At 40.6% G+C, this 14,652-nt stretch overlaps 1 protein-coding gene across 1 annotated transcript in view; it reads right to left on the bottom strand.

Annotated features, from left to right (window-relative positions):
• LOC125438561 (lipase member M-like) overlaps window positions 1–14,352 on the bottom strand; it is a 54,179-nt gene extending 39,827 nt beyond the window's left edge. The window contains exons 1-6 of the mRNA XM_048506997.1: window positions 14,179–14,352; window positions 11,849–11,960; window positions 10,740–10,857; window positions 6,662–6,860; window positions 5,792–5,901; window positions 2,366–2,502 (exon numbers count right to left, since the gene is read on the bottom strand). Of these exons, the coding sequence (XP_048362954.1) occupies window positions 2,366–2,502; window positions 5,792–5,901; window positions 6,662–6,860; window positions 10,740–10,857; window positions 11,849–11,953 (669 nt within the window). The 5' untranslated portion in view covers window positions 11,954–11,960; window positions 14,179–14,352. The remainder of the gene's footprint in view (window positions 1–2,365; window positions 2,503–5,791; window positions 5,902–6,661; window positions 6,861–10,739; window positions 10,858–11,848; window positions 11,961–14,178) is intronic.
• Window positions 14,353–14,652: the final 300 nt, after the last annotated feature.

Genomic DNA, 14,652 nt, shown 5'->3' with positions numbered 1-14,652 from the left:
TCTTTTGTTTCCACCATTTGTACCCATCATTTTGTGTACTCTAGTAAATTGTGGAGATTCCCCACAGAGGTTTCCTCTGCTTGCAGCTCATCCATTTGAAGATGAATAAAATTTGTTTAGCCTAGCAATCCCTTGCATGTGTCTTTTTCCTTTTTTGTTTTTAATTATTATTATTAAATTTATAAACTGTCCTCCCCCAAAGGGACAGGGCGGTGAACAACAAAGTAAAACAATAAAACAATAAAAGTCTAAAAATACAAACAACACAATGGCAATACAATTGGAGAAGCTGCAACATGCACATGCTTGTTTGGCCTTAGCTTTACAGACATTCCCAGAATAAAAAACAAGAAAAACAACATGCCCACTGGATCATAAGTGAAACAAACTTTATTCATCTACTTTTGACTGTGAAATAGCAAATGGATGAGCTGCTAACAGAGGAAACCTCCATGGGAAATCACCGTGGAGAATCTGCTGTAGCACACAAAATGAAACTGGCAAGATCTTTGTGCAGCAGGCGGGAAAAAAGATCCATTTTGGCTGACGACGCTTGTGTTCTCCCGTGCTGAGGGAACACAAAATCCCAAAATGGATTTACTCCAAACTTCCTCCAAATTTAACTCTTCCCACCCCCCCTCTTCACTCCTGCTTTCATATGCTAATCGTCCCTAGCTTGACAAAAATTGTTCAGGAAGACTTTTTATAAAATGAACACATGGGTAAGTGTGTTGAGTACCATCAAGTCACATCCAACTTAAGGTGACCCTCCAAAACATTATCATTAACAGACTTGCTGTAGGCCATGACTTCCTTTGTTAAGTCAACACAGTGAATAGGATCAAAGTAAAATGGGATTGTAGTTCATGGCATAGTTTTGTTTTTACTGCATTTCCTTCTCATTTTTGTCATCCTGTCTTGCACTGGTTTTTTTTAATTGTACTGTTTTCTAATTTTGTAATCCACTTTCGATCTCTGTGTAACTGTGATTAGGATTGCCCCAAAGTTTGCCTGGGCCCATTATACTGCACACTGAGAAAGAAAACTGGGACTCAGAGCTGGCATACAGATTTAGAGAGCCTAAGTTGTAATTTAGTGAAATATGAAAGACTTTAGAAGTCTTAGCCTTCCATTCCATTTGTAATTTTTGCAGAATGAATTATTTTCAAAGAAATTCTCCTGTTAAATGAAGGGTTTAAAAAACATTCTAGAATTTCCTTTTAAAATTAGAATTATACTTTATAATACTTACCTTGGCAGCACCAACTAATATACTATCTGTAGACATTAGATAAAATATTGTGTATTTAGCCTGCAATTTCTGAACTGAACACCAGATAGCAGTGCTGACTTCTGGCTTGGGTATTTATTGCAGTTTTCACTGCACTGAATTTTTGCCCAAATATTTATTACACAAACCTTGCTTATATAACCAATTATATTTATAGCTGATCAATTGCTTTAGAAACATTTCCAACTTTAGAAAAATAATGGCAGGGTTTTTTTAAAATTGGAACCATTACATTCCATTGGCGATGAAAAATGGAATTGTGTACATCTTGTTCTGGCTTCCATTTGATATCTACCATGTACAGAGGTGCCAGTCTCACACTCACCTCTGATGATATTTAAATGGGAACCAGGAGTTAAGGGTCATAATTTTCTGTAACTTTTAAATCAATCCCTGAAATGTAAAACAAAAATTTCCCAAACCAACAGCACCTCCTGTTTTGCAGCACTATTAGCAAGAGACAGTTTACTTTCAATTGTAGGTAGTTTGTGGGTTTGGGATATGGGAAACAAGGAGAGGCTAAGCTAAAGAAATGACAGCTGGACATAGATATGTGTTTTGGTAATATCTTTTTCAAATAGTTTTGTAAATAATATTTCCCCAATAAACACAGAAATATCTAGCTTTTGTTCCTCTGCTCTAATAGCTTGTGTGTACATGGCAGAAAGAGATTAAATCACATTTCCATAGTGTGCTTAGCTGCACATAATTAATGAATGTACTTAAATTATGCATGGTATAATACACACAAACTAAAACCTAGGCCCCTTCCGCACACGCAAAATAATGCATTTTCAAACCACTTTCACAACTGTTTGCAAGTGGATTTTGCCATTCCGTACAGCTTCAAAGAGCACTGAAAGCAGTTTGAAAGTGCATTATTCTGCATGTGCGGAATGAGCCCTAGAGAAATTTTAAAGGTTATCAGTGCAATCCTAACAACCTTTTTCCATGAATAATCCCCATTGAGTAGACTTCAGTAATATTCTAAGCAGACCTGTTTAGGATTGCTCTCTTAGCAAGTTTGCTTTAAGATTCTTTACAGAATCAGGAATCAAAAAAGGAAGGACGTACCCTGAGAAGTTTTTCTGGAAGACTCATAAGTTTCATTGCAGGACTTTTGGCATACTTAATTCTAGTTACAGGAGCTAAGGCCAAAAACATTTTGATCTTTTGAGCCAGCTCTGGCATTGTTGAAAATGCTATAAATGCTGGGAAAATCAAAGAGATAAGTTAGCAGCAGCAAAAAGAAATACCACAGTGAAAATACACATACCAGTAGCTTTGTCACTCTCCAGCCATCTCTATGGCTGCATCATTGCAATTATTAAATACTGGTTTCCTGCATTACTGCCATTACAAGATATGGTTTATTAGAGAATCCTATCAGCATTTTGGACACACTAACCTGGATAGCTTTAAAAAGGGCTTGGACAGATTTATGGAGGAGAAGTCAATCTATGGCTTCCAATCTTGATCCTCCTTGATCTCAGATTGCAAATGCCTTAGCAGACCAGGTGCTCAGGAGCAGCAGCAGCAGAAGGCCATTGCTTTCACATCCTGCATGTGAGCTCCCAAAGGCACCTGGTGGGCCACTGCAAGTAGCAGAGTGCTGGACTAGATGGACTCTGGTCTGATCCAGCAGGCTAGTTCTTATGTTCTTATGGACCAATGCTATCCTTTCATTGTTACTCAGAATCAGCTTTCTTTTCACATCATGCTTATGTAGCCCTTCCTTGCTAGCTTTTTTTTGTAGTGTCAACTTAACCTATGAAGGGGCACAGAATTGCCTCACTGAACTTTAGAGTCTTTTAAAATATCTCTTGTCAAAGTTCTCTGTCTCTTGCTTAATGTTTTCAAAGGAGCTGTTGTAGTGGAATGGCTGGCCTATAAATTAGGAAGTCTTCAGTTAAAATCTACCGTGTACCATGAACTGAATGTAATAAGTGAAACCCCACAACAGAAACAGAACCCCCCCCCTCTTCAGAAAAAGCTTCTGAAGCTCCACCATGCTCCTGAAGAATCGGGTTCCATAGCACTTAAGAACATTATTTCCCTGAGGTATCAACTGTCGATGTTGATCCCTGTGCCAGACATCATGTTTAGTTTGGTCCTCAGTTTGCAGTGAGGAGGTAATGGGTACATGGAATCCACTCTAGGTGGAGTTGCAGTTGCAGTTGCTTGTGTCCACTCAGATACATGGAAATGTACCTCACCTTCCTCCCACCTGTGAAGTGGACAAGACATATACCCCTCCACACAATCACTCCACACTGTGCCACTGAGAGAAATACATCTTACCATGACCTGCCTCTGAAGATGCCAGCCAAAGATGTGGGCAAAACATTAGGAGCAAAAACTACCAAACCATGGCCACACAGCCTGTAAAACCCACAACAGTCTGTGACCTCCAGGTTTGTCAGGTCCTTTAGATCACTTAATACCTGATCCTTTTAACTGGAGATTCCACAGGCTGAATCTCAAACTTGCTGCATGCAAAGTAGATTGCCTACTGCTGAGCCACAACCCCTCACAATTATGTGTATGTGTGTACTGTTAAGTCAATAGCTGATGTATGGTGACCTCATAGGATTTTCAAAGCAAGGGGAATTTATAGGTGGTATATAGGCAGAGTTGTGAGAGAACTGTGACTACCCCAGTGTCACCCAGCAAACCTCATGTAGAGGAGTGGGAAAACAAACCGGTTCTCCAAATAGAGTTCTCTGCTCTTAACCTCTTGGATTGCCAAGAAGAATAAAAGTTTGGATTGATGTACCCCATTTTTCTTTCCTGTAAGAAGTATCAAAGTGGCTTACAAACTGCTTCTCACCAAAACAGACAACTTGTGAGGCAGGTGGAGCTGTCACAGTTCTGAGAGAAGTTCTGAGAGAACTGTGACTAGCCAAAGGTCACCCATCAGGCCTCATGTGCCAGAGTGGAGAAATAAACTGAGTTACAAGATAACAGTCTGCCATTCATAGGGCATTGAACCCAGTTTTCCAGATTAGAGCCACACCACCCACTCTTAACCTCTGCACCAAGCTGGCTCTCACACAAATATGCTGATATCTAAAGCTTTCTATGCCCCTGCAGTTTATATATCAAGGCCAAATACTAGACACTTGAGGCATACTCTCAATGTGTGCAATTCAAGAAAGATTTGGTTTTGTCATAGTTTTATAGCTCTATTTCTTACTCTGGTAATTTCAAAGACAAATATTTCAAATGCTGAAGGTAATATTCAAACTAATGAAGCTTTAGTATTCAGCCATGCTCTGTGCTTCATTGGCTAAACCTCCAGATGCACCCACCCTGCCTCTGAACCAGTACTCCAAGGTCTTTGTCAGGTAGATAAAGCAGAACAAGGTAAAGGATTTCAGACAAGACAGAGGTGATGGCAGTTGGGAAGACTGATATTTGAAAGGGAATGGATCCACTTGTAGTGGAGGGAAGGGAGTTGGCATTTGCAGAACAGTTTAAGAGTTAGAGGATGCTGTTTTAAAAGCAGGTTGGCAGGATTGCCAAGAGTGCATTTGGTTTTCCATGTTCTTTCTTAGAATCAAACTATCTGGGAATGCTGATATATGTTTTTGTAACCTCTTGGCTGGACTACTGTAATTTACTTGAAGACAACCAGGAAATGCAGTAGCCTGCTTCTTGTCAGGAGGTAGCTCATAAGTACACTTTTCATCATCCTTAAAACAGCTGCATCGGCTGCCAATTTGTTTCTGAGTCCAAATCAAGGACCTGGTTATGATCTTTAAAGGCCTTCATGCTCTTTTTTTGCCATCAAGTCACAGCCAATTTATGGTAATCTTGCAGGGTTCTCAAGGCAAGAGACATTTAGAGGTGAGTTGCCATTGCCTGCCTTTGTGTAGCAACCTTGCTGTTCCTTGGTGGTTTCCCATCCAAATACTGATCATGATGGACCCTATTTAGCTTTCAAGATCTTACAAGATTGGGCTAGTCTGGGCTATCTATTTCATGGCCTTCATGGCCTAGGTAGGACCTCCACATCTGAAGAACTGTTTCCTTCAATATATCCCTGCATGTCAACTGTGTTCCTCATACTGCCACCTACTGGCTGTTACTTCAGTTAACATAACCTGAACCTTCTCCACTGTAGCTCCCACTTTGTGGACCAGGTTGCCTGAAGAGGGGAGGGGATAACCGACCCCCTTCTTGAAATGTTTAGGAGATTCTGCAAGGCCATTTTATTTGCCAAGACTTTTAATGGGGTATAAATGACAGATTTCCTTTTTGGGGGTAGGGGTCATTTGGGTTTTTATATTTGTGATTTTAAACTGTGGTATTTAGATTATGATTTGTAAATTGCCTTGAGCCAGAAGAAAAAGTAGGGTACAAACATTTAAATAAATAACAACCTGGCTTTTTTTCTTACAATGTCCAATGTCTGTTCTTAGATCTTCGTGCTGTACTGAATTACAGTATCAAAAGACAGTATCTCTCTCTATACATACTTTTCATTTCATACCATACCTATTGCAGCACCCTGTGAATAGCCGATGTAGTATAACTGTTGTTGTCCAGTGGTTTGCAGAATAAAGTTCAGAACAGCTGGTAGATCATACTTGGCCATCTCATCAAAACTGCATGGCAAATAAATCAAGACATAACATTTGTTTTGCAGCACATCATGCAAGTACATGCCAACTATCATTATTAATCTGATACCAGATAATGGGTTAGATCCAGATTAAGATTTCCAATGACAGAATGGAACTTTCCTAGCTGGCCTGTCCCAATCCAGTCTATTGATCTCTATGACATGCTGTTCATGAGGACAAGGAACCCTGAGGAATGGCACGGGGGGTGGGGTGTGGAGTGGGGGGAGGGTTACCTATAATGCACTCCTAAGCAAAGTTCCACCCCTTAATTGATTTAGAAGGGTGACATGGATTGCCTGGGATAGGCTGATCTCCTTAGATGTCAGAAGCTAAGCAGGGTCATCCCTGGCAAGTATTTGGATGGGAGGTCTCCAGAGAATACCAGGGTTATGACATGGAAACAGGCAATGACAAACCACCTCTGAACATCTCTTGCCTTGAAAACCCTGCCAATCATTGATGGCAAAAAAAAGCTGGATGGTTCAGGCTAGCCCGATTTTGTCAATTTTGGAAGCTAACCGAGGTCAGCTCTGGTTAGTATTTGAATAGGAGATCACTAAGAAAGTCAAGGTTATTATGCAGATGGCAAACCACTTCTGTTGTCTCTTGTCTTGAAAACTCTATTGGATCATCATAAATCAGCTGAGACTGGATGGCACTTTCCAGTGCGCCACCAGCTCTGTTTGGGATTGCACTAGACTATTCTGTTGTAACCTACAAAGATTGCAATAGTTCAATATACCTGAAAGCCCAAAACTCCTCTTGATGTACAGACATATTTTGGTGTCTTCTAGACCAGATATTTCCTCTGCTGTTTCCAATCCAAACATCATAGCCAGCATCTGCAAGGACAAAGCCCAGACTGTTGTTCTCCAGGTTGGTGACCCAGTTGCTTCCATCTCCTAGCAAGCCATGTTGGAGAAACACCACGGGTTTCACAACTGAAACAAAAACAAAATATTTTCCTTCATCTTTTATGGTCATATCATATGATTAAGACATAGCAAGGGCTAAGCTTTGAATTTAAGCTAACATTAAGCTTTGAAAAATTAAACTTATGTATCAACATAGTTCAAATTCTAAATTTTGGATTTCAAATCATGTGTATTTTTAAAGTAAATTAATTTTTTTGTAAAAAAATATGCTTATGTGATAATGTTCAAATTGTGGTGATAGAAGGCAAATATCAGACTGAAAGGACAATGTGTTATAATTTTATTCATTATAGATATATACAGCATACAGATCTCTCTGATTCATACGAAACATGTATCTAAACATTGATTCAGTGAAGCACATGAGCTATAGATAAAGAATATTGTGATGCTTAATTTAGTGAGACAAGAAAAGTATAAATAAAGTTTATCAGTTCACTAAACTATACATCTTGATTAACTTGCCTGTGTAGATATCTATAACCGCGCATACATTTACAGAGAGACTGGGAAGGAGAGAGGGAGGGAGAACATGGTCCCATCATCTTAAACAACACAAATATCTCAAAGCTATTTCTGCTATTTAATAAATAAACCATGATTTATAATAATGTTAATTCTACAATCCCTCAAAATATAAATACCACACAGAAATTACTCAGAGTAGCTTGTAGAAAACATCAGGAGAAATTTCCTCTATAGTCTTCTCAATCCAGAACATTATGAACATAGCTCAATATTCCTTAAACTTATTTTAAATATCACAATAATTTCTTAATGTTCTTTGGTGAAAAGTTATTTTAATAAGCAACACGTTTTCCCAGACAGAATTAAGCTAATCTCTTGAAGCTCAGGAGTGTTTTTTTCCCCCATCTAGCAGCTATCACAAGAAGAATCAAGGCATATTGCAGATCCAACAAAACAATATAATCTTAGAATCATGAGGCAAACTAATATTTACCATACTGTTAATGAGATAGATTACAAAATCCCCCCCCCCCCCAAGTCTGTGTTTTGGAATCACAAGACCCTGCAAATGATATGTATCTCCAACAACAATCTGGTACATCCTTATACATGACAGTCAGCTGATGTAGAGTAAGATGTCACTGAAAAAAGCACTGGGAGTGTCCATAAACAAACAAACAAATAAATAAATAATATACTTATTTTTTGTTGCTCATTTTTTTAGAGGCTGCAGAGAAGAGTTGAAGGGAGGTGTTTTTACATTGGGTTTTATTTAAGTATTTTGGTTTTATTATTTTAGACTTCTGCATAGGAACAGGAGTGTTGAAAGGAAGAAAGTAGGGAGCAGAAGTTAGAAAGATCCTACCAGCAATACACGAATTTGACTTAGACTGAATTTGTTTTTCTCCTTTGCATGCAGGTACTTCAGCCTGGGTGTGTCCAGAGCTGCGAGTTATGAGGCAAAGAAACATTTTAAATCATGACCTGCAATCTGGGATTATGTAGTTAATCAGGACATGCCCAGAATGTATTTATTTTCTTTGTTTATTATTTATTAGTTTGTTTAAATTATATTGTTTAAATTGGTGGTTTTGGAAATCTCTTTAAGCTGCACTGGGTTTTCAGATAAGTTGCCCAAATCACAGTTCTCATTCCTCTTTACTGATGTTTAGTATGTTGGCTTGCTGTGTGTGTGTGTGTGTGTGTGTGTGTGTGTGTGTGTGTGTGTGTGAGTGTGTGTGCATGAGAGAGAGAGAGAGAGAGAGAGAGAGAGAGATGGTTTATTTAGCCTCTCCCTGGACTATCTGCATGCTAGGTAGAATGCCTATTAGCAAAGGACAATGTCTGATGAGATCCCCCCCTCTCCCTGCTTGCTTGTCTTGTCAGCAGGTTATGAAATATTTGTCTCTTGCAGGCTTAACATTACCAGGTTACTTCATAGATTGGTGGGGGGATGACAATAATATTTGTGCTACATCCTGCTTAGGGGGCAGCAGGGACTCACTGCGGCTGCCATTTGCTACCAGGGGAAGGGTGGAGTGCTCCTCCTTCCCTTCCAGCTCGTTCAGGGGGCGGGCCAGTCCCCTGGGGATGAGGTCAGCAAAGGCAAGTCTGCTGACTGGCGAGCGGCTGGCGCGAGGGCGCAGCTCCTCGGTGCCAGTTGCCCGGGCCGCCCCCTCGCTATATAAGACGGGGCTGGGACTCGTGCAGGCCCTCTTTTTCCCCGCCACTGAAACCGTCCCACCCACCGCTCCCTTACTGCTTGAAGGGGTACAGGAGCTCAAGATTTTGCTTTGCTCTTGTCATAGCCATCTGGCAGTTTGCACATGGGGGACTGATCTTGCCTGGGAACCTCCTTACAAGGTAGGGGTGGAGCAAGCCTGGGGTCTGGCAGCCCAGGCTTGGGCTGAGACCGCTTGCCCCCCCCAGCAAATGGAGGATTCTTTTTTTAAAAAAAAATTTATTGTATCATTTGAATTTTACAGTTTATAATAATTTCCTTCTTCATGCATTTTCAAACAATACATTTTCCCCCTTTTCTCCCTCCCCCTATTACTTCTTCCTCACTTTCTAAAATCTGTGGACCCTGCCGTTCCCCCTCCCTCTTCTTTCCTCCCCCCCTCTTTTCTTAGGGGACGACGAGTAAGACGCCATCGGTAATTTTGATAGATGCTGCATTTTAATGGGGGTTGATTTTAACATATAGAGCCATATTTAATAACTATTTAAAAATTTGATTTTATTTGTGCTCTATCTATTTGTTTGTTCGCCGCCCTGAGCCCTTCGGGGGAGGGCGGTTTATAAATATAATAAATAATAATAATAATAATAATAATAATAGTTTTGTCACACAAACAGCAGTAAGTTCATTCTCTGTAGCCTCTTCTCCCATATTTCTTCATTGACTCGAGCTTCTTTCATCCAGTCCACGTATATTATCCATATCTTCAAAATTTCATTCTGTTTATCTTGCCACGTCTTATTTTTGGTTAATATATCGAAAATATCAAGTGTCACTTGTTCCCAGATATATTCTAGCCATTTCTGAAATGTCCATTTTTTCTTTTCTTTCCAGCCCAAGGCTGTTGCATGGGCTGCTTTAATCATTATTTTATACATGTAACTATATATTTTATCCACCCTTCTGTCTTCCATTACACCCATGAACATTAAGTCATTATTTAAATCAATATTAATCTTCACCAGTTTCTCGATATATAACAATACAATTGTCCAATTTTTTTTTTACTTCTGCACATTCTATCCACATATGGCTATAATATGCCTCTTCAAATGGGGGATTCTTCAGAATGCGGCCCACCGCCCATCTGGAATTCCCCCTTCCATTGCTGCCCTGTTTAACTCAAGGGTGAGTTTATTTTCCTCAAACAGCCGGTTTGAGGAAAGCTGCTTTTGGGACAGCCTGCTTGGCTGCCCTGCTTTCAGATCAGACCCCCATGCTGCGCCTCACGCTCATCTGTTCTTTCTTGCCAATAAATGCAAATGGCTATGGCCAATTTTATTTACCACAAATAAAAGTGTTGTGTGTTATTTTCAATCAGTTGTACATTCACCACTAGGATAGTCAATCCCTCCCTCTGGGGGCAATTTCCCTTGCTTGTTAACTAGTTAACAAACTACTCTGTAATCAGGTACTTCAGCCAGGTAGTTTGTGAACTTGGTACAGCTGGACTGGAAGGATTCAGAGAAGGAGATGGGGACAAGCGGGAGACAGAAGGAAAAAGAGAACAGAGAGCAGCAACAGTGGTAGGCTCCAACATGCTTTAATTTATAAATTGCTAGCATTGCTGCCCCCTCAGATTTTTGAGATGGGCTTGAGCATGATGTATACTAAACCCACTGTAGGTCACATCCTTCAGTCTTCTTTCTGCTTTGCATCATTTCAGGAAGTCTTACCTGAGTTTCCTTGGTTTTTAATGCCATACTGGATTCTGTTGATACTAAGAACGTATCCATCATCTGTCACTACTTCATACTCTTTGCTGGGGTAGCCCCTGTACATGATGAGTTCATTCTGCCAAAAGTGAAGAAATAAACATTGGTAGAAAAGTGCTCAGAAGCTTCCACACCAGTAGTTGGATACCTACTTTCTCTAACAAGACATGAAAGAAAAGACTGCCTGAGGCCAAATGGTTAAACCCTTAAACTGTGAGAGCACAAGCATCAACTGCAGTCACATGGATGTAAGCAGCAGTTCTTAATGAGTAGGACAAGTATACCGAGAGTCAAACACTCAGTTTTCTCACTGGGAGTCATTTACTAGTACAGCCAGGCAATGTTTGAAATCTGCTTCCAGGTCCACAGGCCCTGTCTGCCAAAGTTATGACATCTAGATGGTTGTGTAGTGTAGTTTACTGCACATTTTACTCTTACTGTACTGTCTACTTTTGCAATCCATTCTCTGCATTATTTATGTTATGTCAAAACTTATACTTTTTTGTTGCATTGTTTTCTATTTTGTAACCCTAGTCCTATTATTTTGTCATCTTATGGTGTCTGATTGCATTGTATTTATATTTTGTAATCTGCCTTAACTCTTAATGAGAAGGTAAGTTGTTCAGATTTGCTCAGATACTTGGGGGTTTCATGGCATGCAATAAGTCATACATTCCTGATAACATTCTGAGGGAAGTTTTCCTCTCACTCACTAGACCAACCATAGGAGTGAGAAGAGCATTGCTTGGCATTAGTGTCAGTCTCTCAGCCACCTTCTTCAGCAAAGCTGGGCTTGGTGGATAGGTGAAAAGAACTGCCATTGAGCAGGAAAATACCAAGATGGGAGACAGAAATACTTGTTTAAAATGCTTTACCTTGTTTTTACCCACAACCTGCAGATTCTGTGAACAAGTGACTACTCCACAGGTACAAGGTTGTTTGAGATGATCCAGTCAGGATCAAGGGGGTCAATCATGTCCACAGTGAAGTTTGCAGGATGCCTAATTGGAACTGTTCTAGCAGTTACATTGACAATGCATCCCATTCATTCTAGCCAAAGAGCAACTTACAATACTCATAAATGCTTCTGGATCCGCAGCTCTTTTTATTCTCACGTGTTCTTCTGACTGCACAACTTCTTGGGGCAGACATATCACTATAATAAACAGCCACATCCTTTACCTGGGTAACAGAATACATGCATAAGCAATAGCTTTGTTATCAATTATAGTGCAACGAGTGAAGAATTAGCCAGGATTTTCATGAGGCACTTCATTTCCTCCTTCTCCACTATTTCCTCTCTTTATTCCCTGAAAGCTCATGTAGCCTCTCCCTGTTGCTTGCTCCCTTCTCTCCTTCCCATCCACCAGCCAGTCTACCTTTATCTGCCCCTTTGTATTTAGATTTCTCTCTTTTCTGCACCCTGAGAAAAGTCTGGCAAAGTTGTACTGTACTGACTGCCAGACCATGCCCAATTGTATCCTGGGGAACTAGCAAGAACATGAAGAAGACATCTCATATCCCCCAGTACCTCTTTCCCCACAGTATTTCCTTTCTGGCCTCATGGAAACCTCTACATTCTCACAATTCCGTTCTTCCTCTGGCCTTTCCCCACTTACCTTAAGCCCCGCGCTACTCTCCTCAAGTCGCGCGGGGTCCCCTGGCACTCCCCATGACAGGGGCGGCAACAGTGCAGCCGCCCCGATGCTGCCTCTGTTGCGCCCCCTCAGCACGCGGCATCCCTGGCGCTGGAGAAAACGGTGCCTTTTGATGACCCTGCACAGAGCGCGGGGTCGTGGGGATGCCCGGGCACGTGCCAGGGATGCCGTGCGCTGAGAGCAGCGCGCGGCATAGGGTGGATCCTGGTGAGTGGGGAACGCCCCTCTTTTCCTTCCTACTCATCAACCAGCCTGCCTTTTATCTGTCCCTCATGTCCTGCTATATTTATTATTTACTTCATTTATAGCATATCTTTCTCCGTAATGGGGACTGAAAAGAGCTTTCATAATTCTCCTCTCCTCCATTCACAACAACTCTATGAAGTAGGTGAGGCTGAGTATGTATAACTTGCTCAAGGTCACCCAGTGGGCTTTCATGGCACAATGGAGATTTGAACCCATGTCTCCGAGATCTTAGTCCGAAACTCTGTCCACTGCACCACACTAGCTTTTGTTGGATGGTTGCTGTTGAATAGTATCAGGCCAGCCTGGGGGAAATCTGCAAGTCACATGGTACCCAGTCACCTGGTGGTTGTGATTGGCTTGGTGTGAAGGGCAGGAGACTGTCTTGACCCTGAAAAGAATAAACAGCTACTCAGCTGAGCACATTGGAGTGCTTCTCCAACATTCAATCACCTTTCAGATGGGAGAGAGAATATTGGAGAGAGTCACATCAGGGTAGAATTGATGTCTGCCTCAGGGAGAGGACAGTGACAGCTCAGGTTTGTCTCAACAAAAGAATAGACAACTTGAGGGATAGTTCTGCTTAGTAGATGACAGAATGACTTATTTCTACCTCAAGTGTCTGGTAGTTAGGTCTTTCTCTGATAATGAACAGACCTTATACCAGTCTCTTCTCTTAGCCTCACCTACCTCTAAAGACCTCATTTGCTGCTGTCAGGATAAAACAGAGAAAGGGAGGATGACATTGTAAATCTCTTTAGGTCACTGTTTACAAAAAATGCCAATGAAGTAAAATACAAATAACAAAATATATTTTTAAAAATCCACAATCATGTGCATTGAAGTTCTTAAATCAAAAATCTAGTCACCCAGTAATTTTTCCACTGCTAGTGTTTCCCTATAGTCCACAAAGCTGTTCAACACATGGAAGAAGATCATGAAGTATGAGAAGTATGAATTAAGGTAACCTTAAAATACTAAAATGAGAAATGGAATGTTTAAACCTCACAGTCCTGGGAGTGAGTAGACTAAAACAGATTGCATTAGGACATTTTCAGTCAGAAAGTGTTTTACTCCGGAAATGATAGACATAGAAGAAATGGAGTTACTCTAATACTGAAGCGAGCAAGGCAACCTGAAACTTCATAATTTGTCACCTCTGTTTTTTTAAATAGTCTTCTCTTTAGAATAGTCTATTTCTCCTGAACTGTTATGCTATGCATCCTGAATACAATATTTAGGAGCAAAAACTACCAGACTACAGCCACATAGCCTGGAAAAACCACAACACCCAGTTGATTCTGGCAGTGAAAACCTTTGACAATAGTAACTATCTTACTTCTCATTCTTCCTTCTCTTCTCCTTAAAGAGCAATAAAACAGAAAGAAAGATGAAGAGAGAAAAATATATTAAAAGCAAAAAACAAAAATCACTGTGCATAATTCCCCCATGTTTCCCTCCATGTACTCAATGCAATTCTAATACAAAAAAACACCAACCTTGTGCCAGACTTCACTTGTTCCACTGAGACATTCAGATGATGGAAACTCAAGGGGTTTCAGTGCACCAGCAACATATGATAAAGGAAACAGATAAGTTGCACCAATCACACAGCAACTCTCCTGGTAATAATTTCCAGCTTCAGTTCCCCATCTCAGTCCTTCAGCTACCACTTCAACTAATCAACACTGAAAGAAAAGAGTATTGACACTGATTGGTGACTCCTTTTACTGTCAGTAGAGTAAGTTCAAGCCTCTTGAAAGAGAAAAGGAATTTCAAAGACATTATGTTGTTTTCTTAACTGTCAGGTCTATAAGCAGAATGGTATGTGTTGCTCAATCCTGCCAAGGCTGATTTTGTGCATTCCAGAAATGAAACCATCTGCAAAACTTCAAAGATTAACATTTTGTAGCATGATAACCCAAAGGTCTAGGATAATTGGTGTAGGACACCTCAGTAGGTGAGATAGTTCT

Source organism: Sphaerodactylus townsendi, linkage group LG08 (genome assembly GCF_021028975.2).
Source record: "Sphaerodactylus townsendi isolate TG3544 linkage group LG08, MPM_Stown_v2.3, whole genome shotgun sequence".
Classification (NCBI taxonomy): domain Eukaryota; kingdom Metazoa; phylum Chordata; class Lepidosauria; order Squamata; family Sphaerodactylidae; genus Sphaerodactylus; species Sphaerodactylus townsendi.
The sequence above is the reverse complement of the archived record's forward strand: the minus strand, read 5'-3'. Positions and strand labels throughout refer to the sequence as shown.